Consider the following 21,290-nt stretch of genomic DNA (forward strand, 5'->3'; position numbering starts at 1 on the left):
ACAACCAACAGAGGCCAAATGCCTTATTCCGTGCTGGGGGCGGGGGGGGGGGGCAGGCCAACAAGCCCTTTACTCTGGTGCCCAGAGGGAGGGGGCTGCCAACACCCAACTCTTTCCGCTGGCAGCAGTTCAGTTCTGTCTGACTATACGATGTTGCTTTACTTTCTATGTGGCAAACTTTGTGGGACACCCACAGTCTCCGGGGAGGTGCGGTGGGAAACCTTGACCATTTCTTGTTAACGGTACCTTATTCCCAAGGAGGCACAGGGGCAGGGTGCATGTCTAAGACAGGGGTCTGCAACCTGCGGCTCTCCAGATGTTCATGGACTACAATTCCCATCAGCCCCTGCCAGCACGGCCAATTGGGATTTGTAGTCCATGAACATCTGGAGAGCCACAGGTTGCAGACCCCTGGTCTAAGAGATCCAGGCAGCATTTCAGCCTGAGGATTTGCCATACTTTGCAGTTGCCCACCTAAAGGCTAAGCAAGAGCAGTGTTTTCCTTCTGCCGAAGATGCACAACAACCTTGTGTAATGGGCAGAAGCATAGATGGGCAGGAGTGCACCTAGGCCCGTGATGGCGAACCTATGGCACAGGTGCCAGAGGTGGCACTCAGAGCCCTCTCTGTGGGCACACACAAACAGAGTTCATCATGTGGGGGGGGGGGGGATCCCCGCCCCACATATCTAGGCTGGCCTGGGCCACTGGGCTCGATTATTAGCATTAGTTTTGGGGAAGCAGTGTAGGTAACCCTGTTAAGCGCTGTTAAATCCCACTGATTTTCATTCAAAGAACTAAAGCACGATGCTTTACCTGGGAGTAAGCTCAGTTGCTGCCAATGGGGCTTGCTCACGAGTAAACCCTCCTAGGGTCATGATTCACCCGTTCGAAGAGTTGCATGGTTGCTTCAAAGCAAAGCCAACAACTACCACCAAGCTTACTCCTGAGTAACGCATGCCTCAGAACCAACCATTTTTTCTAACTAAAACCTCAGTATTCAGATTAAATTGCCGCATTGGCAATTTGCGATAAATAAGTGGGTTTGGGGATGCAGTTTGGGCACTCGGTCTCAAAAAGGTTTGCCATCACTGACCTAGGCGCTCTCTGTGTTTTCCAGCCCCCCTGCGGCCCCTCCCCCCACTTACCTTTTCCAGCGGGCTGAAAATGGGCCAGGCTGGTGGGGCAGGACCAGTCCTGGTGAGGCAGGGTGAGGGGGTGATTTTTGCACACACGCATCCCAGGTGCGCCCCCGGTGCAATGCGTGCACCCCCACCCCCTCGTAGCTCTGCCACTGATGACGGGCCATAGCAGGACCAGCCCAACACTGAGACAGCTGGGCATCACCAATTAACTGGAATGTGGCACCTATTGAGCCTCACGTGACCTACCTGCGCCACTTCCTAATGCAACGACTGACCGTGCAGCTTCAGGACTAACCGGCGAAGGTCCTTCAGGACATTTTGCTGCAGCCAGAGGCTTCACAGCAGACTGCATTCCCTGATGGTTTCAAATCAGTGCCCTTCATACAAACTTTTGTACATGTTGGAAGCACAGACATGTGGAATTTAGGTTCTACTAGCCTTGAAGCTTGTTCGAGACCAGTACACATCTGGGTTCCGGTTAGCTTAGTGGACCTGGATAGCTTTAAAAGGGGCTTGGACAGATTTATGGAGGAGAAGTCGATCTATGGCTACCAATCTTGATCCCCTTTGATCTGAGATTGCAAATGCCTTAGCAGACCAGGTGCTCGGGAGCAACAGCCGCAGAAGGCCATTGCTTTCACATCCTGCACATGAGCTCCCAAAGGCACCTGGTGGGCCACTGTGAGTAGCAGAGAGCTGGACTAGATGGACTCTGGTCTGATCCAGCTGGCTTGTTCTTATGTTCTTATGGACTTCCATGGTATCTCACAGGACCTTTGCTTTGTACCACAATGGATTTTTATTAGTGTTATTAGGGTCTGTATTTCAGATACCTTGTGGTACTGTTGTATTGTTTGTGGTTTTGGACATGTCTTATACTTAAACCGAGCCCTACAGGGATAGGGCAGGGCATGAATTTGAAAAACAAACAAACAAACAAACAAACAACAAGACTTCATCTGAAAGCAGCTGGCAATTGCTGCGAGCCTTCTTGCGTGTCGTTTCTACAGGGTTGTAAAGCTAGACCCAGCCAGCCTGAGCCTGCAGTTTCCAACTCAATGAGTCGAATGCTTTTTGCATATCTAAAAAAAAAGAGTGCTAACTGTTTATCAGGATGCATTTCGAAATAATCTATAATATTTACAATATTTCTTATATTCTCTTTCATATTACGTTTTGGTAGAAAACCCGTTTGTTCTGGGGATATAATCTTAGTTAATACTATTTTCATACTGGTGGAGTCCAGTTTTAAACTGCAGGCTTCGGCTCTGAATTCCAAGTGGATGCTGAAGGCAGAGCCGTGGGTTCAAAGCCGGACCTGTCCAGGGCAGAACAGAGCTTCCGATGGGGGAGGGTGCGGCCAACGGCGCCCCTCCTCAAGTGGTGCCCGGTGCACGCCCCTTGGCTGCCCCCCTCTAAAGAGGCTTCTGGGTGAGGAAGATCATACACACGAACACCTAAAATTGTCTTATTCCGAATCAGATCCTTTCCCCATCAGGGTCAGTGCTGCCTACTCAGACTTCCAGCGGCTCTCAAGCCCCAATCTTTCCCATTACCTCCCATTTGATCCTTTTATTTGGAGATTGGGCCTGGGGGCTTTTGCATGCAAAGCAGGTGTTCTACCACTAAGCCTCAGCCCCTCCTCAGAGATAAACCGCTCCGGACTGCTAAAGCCCGGAATAACGACAGCTGTCAGGCCTGCCAGCAAGTGAGATTCGCTGAGCCACACAAAACTGTCTCAGGGATGCCGGCTCTGTATACGACCAAACTGATGTGGCCCTTAATTAAAAGGATAGCTGGGCAGTCTCCCAACCCAAGTGAAAATGTGTGTCGGAAAGGATGACGACCTGCCACTGCCAGACAGTTCTCAACCCAAGTGGCTGTCTGCACATCCCTCTCGCTAGATTATGCCAGGAATCTTTTACACCCTTGACTGGGCAGAGACAGCAGAGCAAGACGAGGACTTCCCGGTCATTTCTTTGTAGACAAAATGAGCCTCTAATGTGGAGCTGGGAAGCTTGCAATAGGCAGGAGCCAGGTCTGCATCTCAGGCAGAGCCAAGAGGGCTACCCGGGCTTCTGCTATCCAAACTGGCAAGAAAACGCTGCAGACATTTCAGAGAAGATCCTCCGTAACGGGTAGTCACACCAGAAGAGAATTCAGCAGCGAGACTCCAGCCGTGGTTTATCCACACAAACATATTCACGGCCATTCATCCATGCCTCTCCCCCTCACCGTCAGATTTTTAATCAAGAAGCGGAAAGCTGAAATGACGCCCCCTCCCCCAATTATGCCTTTGGCATCAGCACTGTTTAGCTCAAAATTCAAGAGATTCATCATCCTTGGGTGGTTATCAAGAGATAAGCAGGAATTGTCGACAAAGCAGGAATTCCAAACCGGTGAACTCTGGTACCATATATTTCTGAACTCCTGAACGAACTAACGAACCAACGAACACACACACACTCACACACACCCCACATTCTCTCTCTCTCTCTCTCTCTCTCTCTCTCCCTCCCTCCCTCAAAAATGATGACAGTGAGGTCTTAAATACAAGTTATTTCTTCCTTTCACATGTTCCAGTGACTCCACCAATCATTCTGTGACATTCGGCAGAACCTTCGATAGCCCACGCAATACGGCCCTGCTCTTCCAACCTAACAGAATCGTTAAAGTAGCTTAAAAGACCGATGACGAATCGAATTAATGAGTGGAACACACAAATCATCCCAACGGCATTAAATCATGCACCCATCTCATCACGCTCTCTTCCTGGAAGCCATACTTTATATGATAAGTATGCTGGTCCAAGTTACTTGGCATAAATTAACAATTTCTAACACAGACCTAGCTCTGGGGTGCTGGGTAATAACTGGAGGGCCTTGCGCACAATCTGACAGCCACAAGAAGCCCAGCAAACATCCCTGCTCGTTCAACTTTTGTGAAATATCTGGCAACACACACACACACACACACACACACACACACACACACATCAGCTCAGCACTAGAAGGTAGAAGGAATGCCTCCCACTGTTACGGCTGCCTGCTTATTATTTTATTTATTTTATTTATTATTTAAACTTCTATACCGCCCAATCCCCTAGGGGCTCTGGGCGGTGTCCAACATAAAACATAAATATAATAAATTACTAAAACCTTTAAAACAGCGAATAACAATAATGGAAATAGAGGTGTCCGCCACCCCACTTTAAAAATTCTCCCCAGGAGAGAGGGAGGACAGAATCCCATTAGATCAGAACTGGTGCAGGATAAATTAGGCTCTCATCAGCTCATCAGCATGGCCAATTGGCCATGCTGACAGAGGCTGATGGGAATTGTAGTTCCTGAACATCTGGAGAGCCGCAGGTTCCCTACCCCTGCATTAGATGATGAATCTAGATGACAAAGCTAACTGGGGGGGGGGGCACCATTTCAGCGGCTGGTCCCTCCTTAACTCTTTTTACAGGTCCCTGCGAGCCTCATTAAGGTCTCCGCAGGGCCCAACAGCCGGAGGAAGGGTGTTCCACCAGGCCGGGGCCAGAGCCGTAAAGGCCCTGGCCCGTGTGGAGGCCAGCCACATCATTGAGGGGCCAGGGCTTATGGCTTGCAGTGGGCTCTCCTAGAGTTTTTCTGTTTGCATGCGAGGAGGCACTCCCTCCTGTGTGCGCAGTTTTTTCTGCAGAACACTCTCCAGGCCAGATTCTCTTAACTCCACCCATCAATTTATTCTTAAAGGTACTTATTCTTAAGGGCACAGATTTCATTATACTCAGTAGTCAAGATTGCTGCTTTAGTCTTTAAATTGCAGTGTTATCAATATTACTGTTCCAAAAATAACACCTCCAATGAAACAGCAAAGCAATTCCCTGGACTACATGCTGCGAAAGAACAGGACCATGCCTTACAGCCAATATTCTCTCCCCCTACCCACCCACCCCGTTGCTACTACCTCCAAAGGACAGAGAGACTTGTTATTTCAAAGCGCTCTCTGTTGATATTATAGTGAAAGATTGATATATTCATGCAGAGGGTGAGTGAGCTGCTTTTCTTTCACTTGGAGGAGCCAGCAACACGGCAGGGAGGGGCAAGGGGGGGAGGCGTGGCTGGCAGCGGGAGTGGGAAGGCTGGGCCTGGCAGAGAGAACATGTCCAGGGCAAAGCTGTGCTCCTTGATAAATCTGCACACTCTGGCAGGGAAGCAAAATTAAAATGGTGCTAGAAGTGGTTTCTGTTGCGGAGAAAATGAACAGTGAAAGTGAGACTTGAAGAAATACGTCTGTACAAGAAATCTTGCTGCAACAGACATTCCCCCCCGCCCCATGCAGCAAACAAGTTGTGCTTAATTGGCCAGTCAGTCTACTGTGTTTACCATTCACAAACACCACCTCTAGTAGAGAACAATGTTTTGGGGATGGTCACTAGAACCCACATGGGACATAAATGGCGCCAAGAACTATGGTGATCAGCAAGCCACACAGGAATAAAGGGTCCTAAATCCAGTGTGCAAACGCATCCCACTTTCTTCTGCCAAAACCACTTAGAAAGGGATCCTAGGTTTGGAAAGTTCTCTGACATTGGCAAACACTTCCACTTAACACCGGACCCTGCAGCTGTGAATAAGTTACAGAGCCCCAGTTCCAAATCACGTCCCACATCATCATGCTATGTAAGGGAGACGGGTTCGGTTTCCACTCCTGAGTTGTACTCGAGGCCTCTGTTCTTACTCGGCTAAACTGGAGTTGTTTCCTTCTGCAGTTTCCTACCTGTCATATCTGGAGGTTTGAATGCCAGCTGAGAATCAAAGCATCGATCCCTTTCACCCATCTGCCATGAGTCGTTGCGGTCTAGGAATTCCTGGTAGGATAGTTGATCATCCATGATTTTTCCTGGGGACACTGTGAAGTGAAAGGAAAGCAGGAGCACGGTTATGACTCTCCAGAACAGATAGCCCATGCCCACACGATAAATTGCCTGTCTTGCAGAGAAGGTGGGCACTCACATGAACACACAGGAAAATGCCTTAGACGAGGGGTGTCAAACATGCAGCCCAGGGGCCGAATCTCACCCCTTGAGGGGGCTTATTGGGCCTGCAAGGCAGCTGAGGCAACCCCCCTTGCTTGTCAGGCCAGATCAGGAGTGGGGTTTCCTCAGCTGTCTCGTGTGGGGGGTTGGATTTATATCCCCCCTTTCTCTCCTGTAAGGAGACTCAAAGGGGCTTACAACCTCCTTTCCCTTCACCACCACCACCCCAACAACAAACACCCTGAGAGGTGGGTGGAGCTGAGAGAGCTCAGAAGAACGGTGACTAGCCCAAGATCACTCGGCTGGTGTGTGTTGGGTGCCGAGTAAATAAAGGATCGAGATTTTTTAAAAAGAAGATTCAATAACTCTTCAAAATTCAGCACCCCATTCTATAATAGTTGTTCACATATTAAGCTGCCATTTTGACAGACAGACAGACAGACAGACAGACAGACAGACAGACAGACAGACAGACAGACAGACAGACAGACAGACAGACAGACAGACAGACAGACGCACCCAGAAACCCCTTGGGGACCACCTTTTTTTGGTACTTAACATTTTTGTCCTAAATATCTGGCTACTGCTGTTCTGCCCTGCCCTGGGTGTCCGTTCTTAGAAGCTAAGCTGGGTTGGCCCTGGTTAGTATTTGGTTAGGACAGGGGTGTCCAACTCTGGCACTTCAGATGTTCATGGACTACAATTCCCATCAGCCCCTGCCAGCATAGCCAATTGGTCGTGCCAGCGGGGGCTGATGGGGATTGTAGTCCAAGAACATCTGAAGCACCAGAGTTGGACTCCTGTGGGTTAGGAGATCTCGAAGGAAGTCCAGGAGTGCTACACAGTGGCAAGGAATGGCGGACAGCCCAGGCTGGTGCCATCTCCTCAGATTTTGGAAGTTCAGCAGGAACAACAGCAGTTAGTACTTGGGTGGGAGGCACCACCCAGGAAGTTCAGGATTGCTACACACAGGCAGACAATGGCCAACAGCCTTTTTTTGTCTCGAAAACTCCAAGGGGTCACAATCAGCCATGACTTGACAACATCACTTTCCAGTACGGTTCCAGGCCAGCAATTTAGGACTACCCCAGTCGCTTCCCCCCTCGCCCAGCTTCCTCCCCAACCCACCTGTCCTACCTCACGGCACAGCTCGCCTCCACAGCTTCTTCTGTTCTAACAAGGAGCAGACCGAGCAGTTCTCCTGGCTGCACGGTGCAGCCCCAAGCAGAAGGGGACTTTCCCTTCTCCCCTAGAAATTTGAATTTCCCTGTGAGGCAAGAGACGTTTCTGCCAGAGCCCTCTCAGACACCTCAGCACCAGCAAAACATCATTTGTGCACCGTGGAAATGCACTTCCTGCACTAACGCAACAGCCATTGCTGAGGACAATAGGAGGACTGTGAGAGAGCCTCATGCAAATTAGTGTGGTGGGCCTGGACAAAGAGGACGGTGTTGGTGACCTCACACCAGAATGCTGGCGCACAAAATGCTGCTCTTCGACCAAGACAATTTGCACTGGATCTTTCCTGATGAGAAGCCAGTGGCTCCCTCCTGCGTCAGAAGGAGGATCTTAAAAACCTGACGGTCATTTTGCAGGGGTCGCCTGGCACCTCCAGGATTCCCGTTCCACCAAACCAGGCAGTAGGCACCTGCTGAACGCACCCAGGGGAGCCAACGCCGTTCTGGGTTTAAGAGTCTCTCAGCTTAACACAGGGATGTCCAACTCTGGCGCTTCAGATGTTCATGGACTACAATTCCCATCAGCACCTGCTGAATGGTCTAGGTAGGCATTCATAATGGGCAAGAAACTATGGATCATATATTAACCTGCCATCGCTGACTTACTTTCTGCTGATGTCACAGGATATTTCTGCATTTTGTATCATGTCTAATATTCTAAGAACATAAGAACAAGCCAGCTGGATCATAAGAACATAAGAACATAAGAACAAGCCAGCTGGATCAGACCAGAGTCCATCTAAGTCCAGCTCTCAAGTATCTGCAGTGGCCCACCAGGTGCCTTCTTTGGGAGCCTCACCTGCAGGAGGTGAAAGCAATGGCCTTCATGTTGCTAAGCTGCTGCCCCGGAAAGCTAACCTTGGACTGTTAAGGCATTTTGCAATCTCAGATCAAAGAGTGAGATCAAGATTGGTAGAAGCCATAAATCTCGACTTCTCCTCTCTCCATAAATCTGTCCAAGCCTCCCTTTTAAAGCTATCCCAGGTGAGTGGCCATCACCACCACCTGTGGCAGCATATTCCAGAAACACCAATCACACGCTAAGTGGGAAGAAGTGTTTCCTTTCTATTAGTTCTAACTCTTCCCCCCCAGCATTTTCAATGAATGCCCCTTGGTTCTAGTAGAGTTGTGAGAAAGAGAGAAAAATTTCTCTCTGTCAACATTTTCTACTCCCATGCATAATTTTATAGGACTTCAATCATATCCCCTCAGACGCCTCCTTCCTCCAAACTAAAGAGGTCCCCAAACGCTGCAGCCTTTTCCTCATAAGGAAGGTGCCTCCAGTCCCTCAATCAGCCTCCTCAAGGTTCTGTCTCTCTTACCACTTTTTTCTATCTCTTCAATATCCTTTTTTTGAGATGTGGTGACCAGAACTGAACACAGTACTCCTAAGTGTGGCTTCAGCATCTACCTAAGCCTTTATATATGGGCATGACAATCTTTTGCAGCAAGTTATTATCAATTCCTTTCCTGATTATCCCCTAGCATAGAGTTTGCTACTTTTCACAGCAGCTGCCATACATTGAGCTGACATTCCCATGGAACTACTCAATTAAGACGCCTAAATCCCTTTCCTGGTCTGTGACTGATAGCACTGGGACCCCCTGTGAAGTGTGTATGTGAAGTTTGGATTTTTTTGCCCCTCATGTGCATCACTTTGCATTTTGCTACATTGAACTGCATTTTGCCATTTTCTTAGCTCCACTCACCTAATTTATCAAGGTCCGCTTTGAGCCTTTCGCAATCCTTTGTGGTTCTCCTACCCACCCTACATAATTTGGTATCATCTGCAAACTTGGCCACCACGCTTACTCCACCCCTACTTCCAGGTCATTTATGAATAACAGGTTAAAGAGCACTGGTCCCAATACGGATCCTTGGGGACACCACTCCCCACATCTCTCCATTGTGAGAATTTCCCATTTACACCCACTCTTGCTTCCTGTTTCTCAACCAGTTTTTAATCCATAGGAGGACTTCCCCTCTTATTCCTTCATTGCTCAGTTTTCTCAATAGTCTCTGGTGAGGAACTTTGTCAAAGCCTTTTGGAAATCCAAGTAGACAATGTCCACTGGTTTCCCTCCTTATCCACATGCCTATTTACATCCTCAAAGAACTCTAGTAAGTTTGTAAGACAGGATTTGCCCCTGCAAAAGCCATGCTGACTCTTTCTCAGCAGGTTTTGCTTTTTAGCACATGTTTTATAATTTTATCTTTTAATGACAGATTCTACTAATTTACAGGAACAGATGTCAAACTGACTGGCCTGTAATTTCGGGTCCCCCCCTAGATCCTTTCTAAAGATTGTGACATTGGCCATCTTCCAGTCTTCAGGATGGAGCCTGATTTCAAGGATAAGTTGTATATTAAAGTGAGAACATCAGCAATTTCATGCTTGAGCTCTTAAGAACTCTTGGGTGAATGCAATCTGGGCCAGGGGATTTGGTAACATTTAGTTTATCAATGGCTGCCAGAACTTCTTCCTTGTCTACCACTATCTTCTAGTTCCTCTGGATTCGGCCCTAAGAAGCTTGGTTCAGGTGCAGGAATTTTCCTCACCTCCTCTTGGGTGAAGACAGATGCAAAGAATTCATTCAGCTTTTCTGCACTCTGTCATCTTTTAGCACACCCTTTGTTCCTTTGTCATCTAACGGCCTACCGCTCCTTTGCTGGCTTCCTGCTTTTTTGATGTACTTTGAAGAACTGTTTGTTGCTGGTTTTGATGTTCACAGCCATGCTCCTCATAATCCTTTTTTGCCTCCCTTTACAGCTAACTTCTGTTTCTCTTTGCCACCATTTGTGTTCTCTCTGGTATTCTGCATCAGTTAAGTTGACTTCCATTTTCTAAAAGACATCTTTTTTTTTCCCTAATAATTCTCCTCAACGCCCCTTTGTTAACCATGGTGGCTTTTTTTTTGACTGGGCGCTGCCTTTCCTAACCTGTGGGAACACATTCCAGCTGAGCTTTTAAGACTGTGTTTTTAAATAACCTCCAAGCACCTTGGGATGTTTTGACTCTTCGATTTTTTCCTTTCCCAAGCACTATCCCCCTCTATCTTTGAGAAATTTCCCTTTCTGAAGGCTTAATGTAACTACATTAGTAGTTGTCACTTGCCCGCATGAAGATACTGAATCTGACAGCATTGTGGTCACTGTTCCCTATCGCTCAACAACACTGGACTTCCCCGCACTCCAGGTCCTGGGTCCCATTATAGAATTAGATCTAGGATCACATCTCCCTGGTTGGTTCTACAACCATCTGCTCTAAGCCAATAAAGTCATTTAGCATATCCAGGGAATGTTCTCTCCTTACTATGACCTCGAACATGCATTTTTTCCAGTTTATATGGGGATAGTTAAAATCGCCCATTACCAATTTACATTTTTGCTTTTGTTGGCCTCTAATTTCTTTCCATCTCAGAATCCTCTTGTGCTTTGGTCAGGGGACCATATATTCTAAATGTTAAACTATGCTTCACCCTGGTATTGATATCCACAGTGCTTCTGTAGAGGAATCCTCAGCTCCCCTGCATTGTCTATTTTATGTGACACTATGCTCTCTTTGATGTAGAGGGCCACCCCACCCCAATAATGCCTCTGTCCTATCCTTCCTGTAGAGCCTGTAACCTGGGATAACAGCATCCCACTGCTCTCCCCATTCCACCATGTCTCTGTGATGCCCACTATATCAATGTCCTCCTTCAAAACTCTGTACTCCAGCTCCCATTTTAGGTCTAATGCTTTACTATTAGCATAGAGACACTTGTATACTCTGTCTCTGTCCCTAACCTGGGATTTATGTGTTTTGCCCTCTAGCCTTTTGTAGACACTATCACTTATCACATTTGCTATGTTCCTCACTTGTATGTGGTTGATTTAAAACCTCCCTCTCTGTCTGCATCCCCATGGACTCTGTATTCGAACCTAAGTCACCTCAGCTCCTGTCGGCTTCCCCAGGAATCAGTTTGCTGTTCTGCCACCTTTTAATGTTGAGCGCCAGCAGCCTGGTTCCTCTTGGTTAAGATGAAGCTCCGCCCCTTTTGTACAGGCCTTGCCTTTTATCCCAAAAAAGGTTCCCCAGTTCCCTGACCAAATCTGAAACCCTCTGCCTTGCAACTAATCTTTCTCTCATCCACGCATTGAGACCCTGTATCTCCGGGCTTTGCCTTAGCTCGCCTCTCGGCCATACAAGTGGAACAAACAGGTAGCATTTCAGAGAATGCCACCTTGGGGGGGGTCCTGGATCAGACCAGAGTCCATCTAGTCCAGCACTCTGCTCCTCGCAGTGGCCCACCAGGTGCCTTTGGGAGCTCACGTGCAGGAGGTGAAAGCAATGGCCTTCTGCTGCTGCTGCTCCTAAGCACCTGGTCTAGGTCTCTCCTAACCTAGAGAACATAAGAACAAGCCAGCTGGGATCAGACTCAGAGTCCATCTAGTCCAGCTCTCTCTGCTACTCACAGTGGCCCACCAGGTGCCTTTGGGAGCTCACGTGCAGGAGGTGAAAGCAATGGTCTTCTGCGGCTGTTGCTCCCGATCACCTGGTCTGTTAAGGCATTTGCAACCTCAGGTCAAGGAGGATCAAGATTGGTAGCCATAAATCGACTTCTCCTCCATAAATCTGTCCAAGCCCCTTTTAAAGCTATCCAGGTGAGTGGCCATCACCACCTCCTGTGGCAGCATATTCCCAAAACACCCATCACATCGCTACAGTAATGAAGAAGTAAGTTTCCTTTCTATTAATGTCCCAATTTTCCCCCAGCATTTTCAATGGATGCCCCCTAGTTCTAGTATTGTGAGAAAGAGAGAAAAATTTCTCTCTGTCAACATTTTCTACCCCATGCATAATTCTATGTTTGTTCAGATTTTCTGAATCCTAATCTTATTAAATTGCTTAGTATCTGTCTCATCATATTGACTGCCTTAACTTAACACTGTGTAATCCACTCTGTGCTTGAATGAAAAAAGTCAACTAAAGTAAATAAATCATATCAAATACGACACATCTGGATTATACTGGACTTCTGGGTAAAGCTTTCATGCTGGTTTGATCAACTGGAGGTCAAAGGTGCAGCCTCACCTTAAAATTAGTCTTCAGTGGCTCAGCCCTGGAAGGAACTGAGCTGGATTTGAATTCAGCAAAATTTCCACACTATAACCTTTCAAGGACAGAGCACATTACCCCCCCCCCCCAAATCTAAAGTGCTGACAGACTGAAATCTCGCTCCACTCCTGAAAATATGGCTACCCTCCTGAAGGAAAAGCACGCAAATGTTTACACACATGTGGCATTATTATGTGTTCCTACACTGCAGGGGGTTGGACTTGATGGCCCTTGGGGGGGTCTCTTTCCAACTCTAATGATTCTACCCATTTGGCGTTAATCTCACCCCCCCTAAACCCAATGTAGTGGGTCTCCTCCCAAGTTTGCCTGCTAAGCCAATACTACTGGCTCTGCTTCTCAAAACGAGAGTATCACTATTACCATTCCTGCAGTCAAAACCAATCTAGATCTATACTCCTATTGATACAGCCCAGAACTGCATTGGCTATCTTGGCTGCCACATCACACAGTTGACTCACATTCAGTTTGTGGTCTACTAAGACTCCCAGAAGAGGCAGCAGGCAAGCAAATCTGGCCTAGGAATATCCTAACAACACGTCACTCCTCCTCATCCTGGGGCTTCATACTGATGTTCATAATGACTTATAGTTGCTGTAAGCAACTTTGGAAGCTAATATTTGGGCTGAAAAGGGCAGAGGAGGAGCCAATTAATTTTCAGCCTTCCCAAATTCAGATGTCGTAGGAAGAAGGCAATTCCTTCCAACATGGTGATATTTTCTTAATTGAATGCAAGCTCGTCCTATTTGATCCCTTTCCTCAAAGACATACTTTCATGCGTGGCTTTGTAATATGCACGATTAATGATCAGGCATTAAAGAGATAATTGACTTAAGCGCACAAAAGCTTTTCTTGCCCTGGCTGAACACAACACGCCAGTTTGGCAAGGAGGCCCCAGCTTTCCTTCCAGGGCCCCTTGCCTCCGTTGCGCAGCTAGAGCCGTGCCAGTTCAGATAGTGGGTGGCCTTTCAGCTGCAATGATATGCAGCTCAGTGATTTAAGACCACCCTGTTCCTTTGCGTGGGGAGGGATCGGCTGTGTGCAGACAGGAAACCGCTAGATAGAATGATGTGAACTCCTCCTATGCATGGAGTTAAAGCAATCAATATCCACGTGGATGAGTTTGGGAGAGAGAGAGCGCTTAGGCACAAAAGAAAGTCAGAGTCGTTTGTAGAAGAAGAAGAAGAGTTTAGATTTATATCCCCCCTTTCTCTCCTGCAGGAGACTCAAAGGGGCTGACAATCTCCTTGCCCTTCCCCCCTCACAACAAACACCCTGTGAGGTAGGTGGGGCTGAGAGAGCTCCGAGAAGCTGTGACTAGCCCCAGGTCACCCAGCTGGCGTGTGTGGGAGTGCACAGGCTAATCTGAATTCCCCAGATAAGCCTCCACAGCTCAGGCGGCAGAGCAGGGAATCAAACCCGGTTCCTCCAGATTAGATACACGAGCTCTTGACCTCCTACGCCACTGCTGCTCCTTTTTTTAAAACAGAAACTGTAATTAAAGCTCCATATGACTATGGCAACTGTAGAAAAGAATTCAAGTTTCTAATCTATTTCTAATCTATTGTAGTTTCTACCTATTAAAGAGAGATGATGGTCTCCTTATTTTCTGATAGAAGCAGGAGAGATAGGTTCAGTAAACTGAGCCCAGAGTTTCTAAAGCCGTGGATGGAGACGGATGGGCAGGAGATACATCCTCTCCCTTGGCATGGTGAAAGTAGGAGGATGCGTCTCCTGCCCATCCGTCTCCATCCAGCTAGAATAGGATAGTTAGTGAACCTCTCTCGCCACCTTTCTATCCAGAATGGAGTTCACTAATAAATACTCTTTTGAGTGAAAAAAATCTCTCTTTGCAGCTGTGGTCAGAATTGACAACTCTGAAACAGCATTTTACTGATATTGGCAAGGATCAATATGGGCTTGAAGACGTACGGAGCTCAGTGCAAAAGGGGTCATGATTTGCTGTATGACACACCAGAGACTACAACCTCCAGGAGATTTTTTTAAATGAAGAGATGGACAGGAGTTTCAATGCAGAGACTTTGGAAGTATCAGGCTGGTTTAAGATCGGAAAATGCCTTTCTTAGAGCCGCGGCACTGGCACTTTGTGTCTCCAGAGGTGAAATTAAGGCCCTCGGCTGCCTTGTTTAGAGATAGGAAGGCCCAAGAAAAAAGCTCTCTAAAAACACTTCAAATGTCTAATGAAATGCTTAAGGCAAGGTTTTTCAAGCTGAGCATTTAAAGCATGGGAAGTCCTAAGATTTGGGGAAATTTGGGGAAGCACCAGGGAAAAGCCATCATATGAAAAAGTTTGTTTTTCTGCATGAGAAAAGCTTGGTCATCAATAGTGTCCCACTCACTCCAGATGTACAGACTAGTCATTCATTTAATTTCATTACTTTTATGTATTGGCCTTCCTCTTACGGACTCAGGGCAGCAACCAACAATTGATAAAACATAAAAACCAACATATAAATAGCACTTAATAGTTATACCCATTTAAAATCTACTCCTACTTGATGCCCGGTGTTCATTAAAAACACAACTAAACTCGCTGAAGGGAAAAAGGTGACAGAAGACGGAAGGGGGAAAACTTTTCTAGTGAAACTAGTGAAACTAGAGGAACAGTGAAAAAATTGCTGATTTCCCCTCCTTTTGGAATGAGAGGTGATAGGCAGAATGCATCTATTTCAGCTCTTCCCCAAATTCTTTTTTCCTGGGAAAAAACTGTTTCACCCCTAAGTGTCAAAATGGCTAAAATTTTACACCTCTAGCGTCGTTTTGCAGAGTCCCAAGTAAAGCTTGATCTTCTCCCAAAAAAATTCACTTATTTTTGAAGCCAAGATTCTTCCCTCCAGGAGAAAGGATGTCAAAATTAAATGCTAGTAAATGCTGAGAGCCTGGCTACATAAATCTTCACTCCATTCATGGGAACACTAATTTTGTACGTGTCTCTAACAATTCTCAGCTCCATCACCAAACCACAAACTTCAAAACTGGGGGTGGAAGGAGGGGGGGGCACAGAATCATACATACAGCTTCCAACATTGTGTGGAACAGCCTGAAATGTTTCCCAAACTCTGTTGAGTTGAAGAATTCAGTGTCTCCATTAAGTTTATAGGTGGCAGGAGTGTTCTTATACTTCCAGGGAAGAGTGGATCATACTTCCCATCAGCCCTGCCATGCTGGCGGGGCTGATGGGAATTGTAGTCCATAACATCTGGAGTGCCAAAGGTTCGCCACCACGGTTTTAAGGTGATCTCAACATGCCAGAATCTGGCTCCGGGCCCCACTGACAGTTCGGCATTCTTTGCAAGTCAGATGCAGCCAGGAAACCATGAAAGGCTTTGACAGGCTCCATCCAGGGTTTCATTTTGCATCGGAGCTGCTTCAGTGGGACCTCTGTTTACACAAACCACCTTTTCATTTCTTCCCGGACCCACACAGAATGCAACTGTGCATAAAATGTCAATATGGAGGGAATCTTGGGCAGTGGTGGGATCCAAAAATTTTAGTAACAGGTTCCCATGGTGGTGGGATTCAAACTGTGCCAATGGGGCTGGGCGGGGCATGACGGGGGCATGGCCAAGCCTTCAGGGGCGGGCATTCCGGGCGTGGGCGGGCTGTGGCAAGGATGCAGCCGCCTGCGCTCGGGTCCTTGGGTGGAAACGAATGCACGCAGGGCGCAGGCTGCCACGCATCAGCCAAAGTGCAATTCTCCTAAGCTAGAAGGTTTCAAGCTTCTGGTGCTTAACTGCTGAGAGGGGAGGATAAGCAGGCTAACTAAGGCAAAAATCACGTGGCAAAATCACCCATTAGTAACCCCCTCTCGGCACACACAAATAGTTAGTAACCTACTCTCGGGAACCTGTGAGAACCTGCTGGATCCCACCTCTGATCTTGGGGGAAGCCCACCTCCCGCTTCCACCCCACCCCACAAGCCGGAAGGCAATTTTCTTCTTATGCGCGAAGGAGCATTCTCAAGTGAGTCAACCGTGGGATGTGTAAAGTGTGGTCAAGTCACAGTCAGCATATGGCGACCATAGCAAGGGGTTTCCAAGGCAAACGAGAAGCAGAGGTGGTTTGCCACGGCCTTCCTCTGCAGGGTCTCCCATCCGAGTACTGACCCTTCTTGGATTCTGAGATCTGACAGCACCATCTGATTCGAACATCTGGGCCTCTAAATTCTGTGAACAAAATTTCCTTGACTTCTGGAGGGAACTTCTCGGCAGATCACCAGTGGGGTGGGGGTAGGCAGCAGGAAGGGACGAGTCAGTGGTTGCCTCTTGTGGTTCTTCTTTACTTGTCCAAGGGAATGCCGATGGATTGCCCCTTTGGGGTGAGGCAGATCGGCCAGGGAGTTTGCAGGTTTTTCCCCTTCCTCTGGACATAGAGCTGGAGTAAGTGGGGAGGGGAGTGGGGGCGGGAGGGGAAAAAGTTGTGAATTTCCTGTGCATTGTGCAGGGGGCTGCACTAGATGACCTCGAGGTCCCTTCCAGCTCTATGCTTCTATGTTTTAAATAGCAGGAGAGGGCATTTCTCAGACAGAAGGCAATCTGGAAACAAGGGTCGAAGCTCAGAAATACGGGGAGGAAAGAAGCACAGGAGGAACTCTGTGGAGTCCACTGCATTTAAAGGTGAATTTATATACAGCTTGTTGCAGAAAATGCACCCCAAAAAATTCACACAGCAGCAGGGGTGAATGCTGGCTAACATTTTTAAAAAGTCAGAGCAGCCCTGCTGGATCAGACCTGTGGTCTATCTTGTCCAGCATCCCGTTTCGCGCGGTGGCCCCTGACGGCCCTCTTCCCTCATGGATCTGTCTCATCTCTTTAGAAGCCATCTGTGCTCCCGGCTGCCATGACATGCCCTAGCAAGGAATTCTACAGTGGCAATTATTCGTTACTGTCACTAGTCCAACTTCTATAGCCCAACAACTTCATTGGCGCCCCTTGCTCTCAAACGCCAGCAGGACTCATTTGCTTGCTTTTCTCATCCATTTTGCACAGATCAATACGGCAGCGCCAACCAACCGGGGGAAGTCAATGACTCTAAAAGGCGACACTTTAAGGAGCCCACAACCTCAGCCCCCATGGAACTCACAGAGAGCTGCAGCTCAGCTAGGCAACAGGCAGAAATCCAACTTCCAACAAGCAAACTTTGAGCGGGGGACAACCACAAGGACGGCTCTCACTGTAGGCAAGCGTCACCCCTATCAGGTGGCCATTCAACAGGAAGTCCTCGCATATTACCGAAGCCAGGAAGCCTGTTACATTTAGGACTAAGCTGACCAGCCTCTAGGAAGAGACCAGGAGAAATGGGCAGGGGTTGAAGAGGGGAGGGAGTTCTCAAAACTCACTTAACAAAAGAAAAATGGTCACTAAGGAGTTCAGGCCCAGACTGAACTCTGGTGCATTTTGCCGGTCAAACACACTCCCTTCAGGTACAGCGTTTCCCAAAACCGTTGATGCTTATCGGCACCTTTGCATAGAGCACCCTTGCAAGGTAAGCCAATATTGGCCCTACACTACAGGGTAAGTGTGAGAACAAAGCTAGCCTCAAGCCTTTCTTTTTTAAATGAAGGGCAGGCCAGTATGACTGCATACCCCCCTCCCCCCGTCTGGCAGCCAGCCGTTCTCATTGGAGACCACCTCCATAAGCAAGGGGTCCCACCGTCAAGGGAAAACCGGCTACAGATCTAGCTCTGCACCTTCCCTGTGAGATGGAAAGTCAGCTTTCTTGAAGCAAGAGGCTCAATAAAAGCAGCCTTTGTTTGGAGGTCTGTTTACAGCATTGCACAGTTGTCGCCCCCCCCCCCCCCCCCCCCAAACAAAAAGCTGGATGACAACCGGAGCATGGGATATGACCCAAGCCAGTCTTGGCAGATGACAGTCTAATTTCTCAGCCCAGAGAAGGAGCCACGTCAGCTGCAGGCTCTGACTTAGCAGCTCCAGAAGAGACGTGTCTCGGCTGAGATGTCAACAGTCCCTGTCCACACGCAGGGGAACTCGGCTGGCCCAATTCTCTTAGTCCACTCACCCTGTGCTAACAACGCCTATCTATAGATTGAAGTCTATAAAATGATGCATGGGGTAGAAAATGTTGACAGAGAAATTTTTCTCTCTTTCTCACAATACTAGAACCAGGGGCATCCATTGAAAAATGCTGGGGAAGAATTAGGACTAATAAAAGGAAACACTTCTCTTCACGCAATGCCAATGTGTGATTTGGTGTTTGGAATATGCTGCCACAGGAGGTGGTGATGCACACTCACATGGATAGCTTCTTTAAAGGGCTTGGACAGATTTATGGAGGAGAAGTCGATTTATGGCTACTAATCTTGATCCTCCTTGATCTGAGATTGCAAATGCCTTAACAGACCAGGTGATCGGGAGCAACAGCCGCAGAAGGCCATTGCTTTCACATCCTGCACATGAGCTCCCAAAGGCACCTGTTGGGCCACTGCGAGTAGCAGAGAGCTGGACTAGATGGACTCTGGTCTGATCCAGCTGGCTTGTTCTTATGTTCTTAAGTACTCAAACACGCACAGCCTTTGATTACTCACATACTTCTTTCTATTTTAACGATGGAACTGCAAATTCCTTCTCCGAAAGGCAGGGGTGGCCAACCTATGGTGCTCCAGATGTTCATGGACTGTTGTCCATGAACATTGGCCATGCTGGCAGGGGCTGATGGGATTTGTAGTCCATGAACATCTGGAGAGCCGCAGGTTGCAGACCTCTGGTCTAAGCAGACTGGCAGCCTTCAGCAGCCGTCTCTGACATCCCCTGCAGTCTGGCCCTTTAAACTGCACATGCTGGGGATCGAACTTGGGACCTTCTGCATGCCAAGCGGATGCTCTATCACTGAGCACGGCCCATGAGCACATGAAACCGCCTTGCAGTGCATCAGACTGTCAGTCCACTTAGACTGGCCACCCATGGCTGGCTCTCCAAGGTCTCCAGCAAAGGGCAGGCACAGGCCCCGCTGCCTGGTCCTTTTGCCTGGAGATGCTGGGATTGAGCCCGGGAGCTTCTGCCTGGGGGGCGGAGGCTCAGCCACGGCGATTTGCTCCTGCTGACAGTGGTGAGCCTGGCGTTTTGTCCATGGGCCTTTCGTTCAAAGGCTGCAGTGACTTGCAAGGCACTCTCATGCAGGACATGGGACGCTGTGAAAAGCAGCCGGGCAGATCTCTTGCAGGGAGGGAATTCCTGGTTCCACACCGAAGGAGCAGAGAGGCATGTAGGGGATCCTGCGTGACATGGAATGGGCTGGGGGAGTTCTGTTGGTTTAAAAAAGGAAGCTGAAAACAGGAAGCATCTGTATCCAACCTAGAGCCCTCGAAAGCAGGCACAGGCTCAGACAAGGCTCCTCTCCCACTCTGGCACTCTTAGTGCAGCTTGACCCTCCAGCTGCTTCACAATTTCCCAGGAGCAGTGACCTGCCCTCTGGGGCTGCAGTTCCATGGGTCAAGGCTCCAGGCCAGTCATTAAACAGCTGGAGGGTCCAGCCGATAGTAGATAGATAGATATTTATTATTACGGCCTTTTGGCCAGCCAAGTCGAGCCGATAGTAAACTCCCCTTGCCAGATGCGGCCCCTGCCACGCCCTCCTCGGCTATAGGTGAACTTGGCCATCACAGGTATGGGGAACAACTCCAAGCACAACACTTTCATCACAGGAACACCGTCCCACTCCAGAACCGGGGCGATGCTGTGGGCCACCACGTCAGACTTGAAGCGAGGAGAGCCGGGTTTAAGTCCCCACTTCGCCCTGATGCTCACCTCTTATTTGGGCCCCTTTAACCCATTTTTCTCTGCTCAATGCAGACTTAAAGTGGCTCGCAACCACCACCACCCCAACAGAAAGCCTCCAGCTACTGCAAATGTTTACATCCAAATCTACCTGCCATCAACAGTTTGAGTTTCAGGGAGGACCTTTACACTCCAGATGTTACGACTACTACTTCATTAGCCCTGCCAGCATGGCCAATTGACCACGCTGGCAGGGGCTGATGGGAATTGCAGTCCACAACATCTGGAGTGCCAAAGGTTCGCCACCACAGGCCTATTCTGTTGGGGGGACAGACCGGGAGGACACAGCTCTTCCCCCCCTCCCATTTCATTTACATTTCCTGGGGCTAATCAGGTGCCCCCCCTCCCCGGCACTGCCCTAGAGGACAAAAGTCTCCTTAGAAAGGGCATCACTTTGGAGCCAGTCCCTCTCTGCCCGGCATACCAGGGGGCATCAGAAGGAGCAGCAAGTGCAAGCAATTACTGGTGCCTAGGAGAGGGATACAGTTCAGGTCAACTGGATCCCTTCAAAGAACAAGCCCCAGGGGAATGACATTAAATGTAGACATTTAACAGCATTTACAGGTCACAATTTCTCTTTCTTTGTGGAATTCAAGGCAACTTCCACCAGATCCCAGGCACGTTCTCCCTCGGGGCGTGGCATCACAAGCTGAAAGGCTACGCTAGAGAGGTTGAACACCAGCTGCTCTCTCAGCCTCAAACTGCAGGCCATCTTGACACCAGCTGAGAAGGCCACTGGGTGCCCGGGGGAAGAGTCAGCCATGGAATGCTGGCAGCCCATTCTGCTGTTGCAATGCGCAAAAGGTCAGTTTGACTGGGAGAAGAAAGGAGGGGAAGTAGTTTAGATTTATATCCCATCTTTCTCTCCTGTAAGGAGACTCAAGGTGGCTCGCAAGCTCCTTTCCCTTCCTCTCCCCACAACAGACACACTGTGAGACAGGTGGGGCTCAGAG

General features: G+C 48.5%; 1 protein-coding gene across 1 annotated transcript in view; it reads right to left on the minus strand.

Moving 5' to 3' along the window:
* Positions 1 to 21,290, minus strand: part of MAP4 (microtubule associated protein 4) — a 243,943-nt gene that overhangs the window by 95,677 nt on the left and 126,976 nt on the right. Inside the window, 1 exon segment of the mRNA XM_048510520.1 lies at positions 5,908 to 6,039. Coding sequence (XP_048366477.1) covers positions 5,908 to 6,039 — 132 coding nt within the window.

The sequence above is a fragment of the Sphaerodactylus townsendi genome, linkage group LG11 (genome assembly GCF_021028975.2).
Source record: "Sphaerodactylus townsendi isolate TG3544 linkage group LG11, MPM_Stown_v2.3, whole genome shotgun sequence".
NCBI lineage: Eukaryota > Metazoa > Chordata > Lepidosauria > Squamata > Sphaerodactylidae > Sphaerodactylus > Sphaerodactylus townsendi.